The 1122-nt window shown below is 40.7% G+C and overlaps 1 protein-coding gene across 1 annotated transcript in view; it reads left to right on the top strand.

The window, feature by feature from the left end:
- Positions 1–1122, top strand: part of LOC119585310 — a 2466-nt gene that overhangs the window by 467 nt on the left and 877 nt on the right. Inside the window, exon 2 of the mRNA XM_037933985.1 lies at positions 564–1072. Within this exon, the coding sequence (XP_037789913.1) occupies positions 564–1072 (509 nt within the window). The remainder of the gene's footprint in view (positions 1–563; positions 1073–1122) is intronic.

The raw sequence follows: 1122 nt of genomic DNA, 5'->3' as shown, positions 1-1122 counted from the left end.
TTATGGGCTGTGTGTTCTTTCTGTCCTTTACTTATGTAACGTATTGGTTATGATAACTATTGCCACAGCAGTACACCACCCGAAGCCGCGTAAATGGCTGTCGATTCACATTTCAAACCTTTTGTAATGAAAACTGAAAGTTATCAGTTAAAAGCATATCAAAAGCCTACTGAGCTGATTTCAAAAGTGGATCACTTGAATATATAATAATTTCTGGAGTGACATGGAACCGAGAGCTCTCACTTACATCGAAGCTAATATTAATAAAACATAACAACAACGATCACGAATTGTGAATCGCTGACTGTGACACCTGAAACCACTGCCTCAGGACAATTCTTGTGTATGTATAAACATCTTTCAACTGTGTATAAATATCTTTCAACTTGACACGCACATGATTAGACATTATATAGAATTCGAAGAGAGAAGTTATCCCGAAATTATACGCATATGACTAACACTCATCGAACACAGAACCCAAAGGTAAATTAAAACGTGTAGGCGAATCATAGAAAATATCCGCGAAATCTAAATTATAAATTATTCCTTTGGCGAATAAGAAGAAAAGGGAGAAAGACGGAAATACAATCGAATATCCTTACAATCGAACATCCTCACAATCGGACATCCTCACAATCGGACATCCTCACAATCGGACATCCTCACAATCGGACATCCTCACAATCGGACATCCTCACAATCGAACATCCTCACAATCGGACATCCTCACAATCGGACATCCTCACAATCGAACATCCTCACAATCGAACATCCTCACAATCGGACATCCTCACAATCGGACATCCTCACAATCGGAAATCCTCACAATCGGACGTCCTCACAATCGAACATCCTCACAATCGGACGTCCTCACAATCGAACATCCTCACAATCGGACGTCCTCACAATCGAACATCCTCACAATCGGATATCCTCACAATCAGACATCCTCACAATCGGACATCCTCACAATCGGACATCATCACAATCGAACATCCTCACAATCGAACATCCTCACAATCGGACATCCTCACAATCGAACATCCTCACAATCGGACATCTTCACAATGTAGAAGAGAAAGAATTCGTGGACAATTTTCGCCGTATCAACTTACACCT

This window comes from Penaeus monodon, chromosome 19 (assembly GCF_015228065.2).
Source record: "Penaeus monodon isolate SGIC_2016 chromosome 19, NSTDA_Pmon_1, whole genome shotgun sequence".
Classification (NCBI taxonomy): domain Eukaryota; kingdom Metazoa; phylum Arthropoda; class Malacostraca; order Decapoda; family Penaeidae; genus Penaeus; species Penaeus monodon.
Note: the sequence above shows the minus strand (reverse complement) of the source record. Positions and strands in the feature narration are given on the sequence as shown.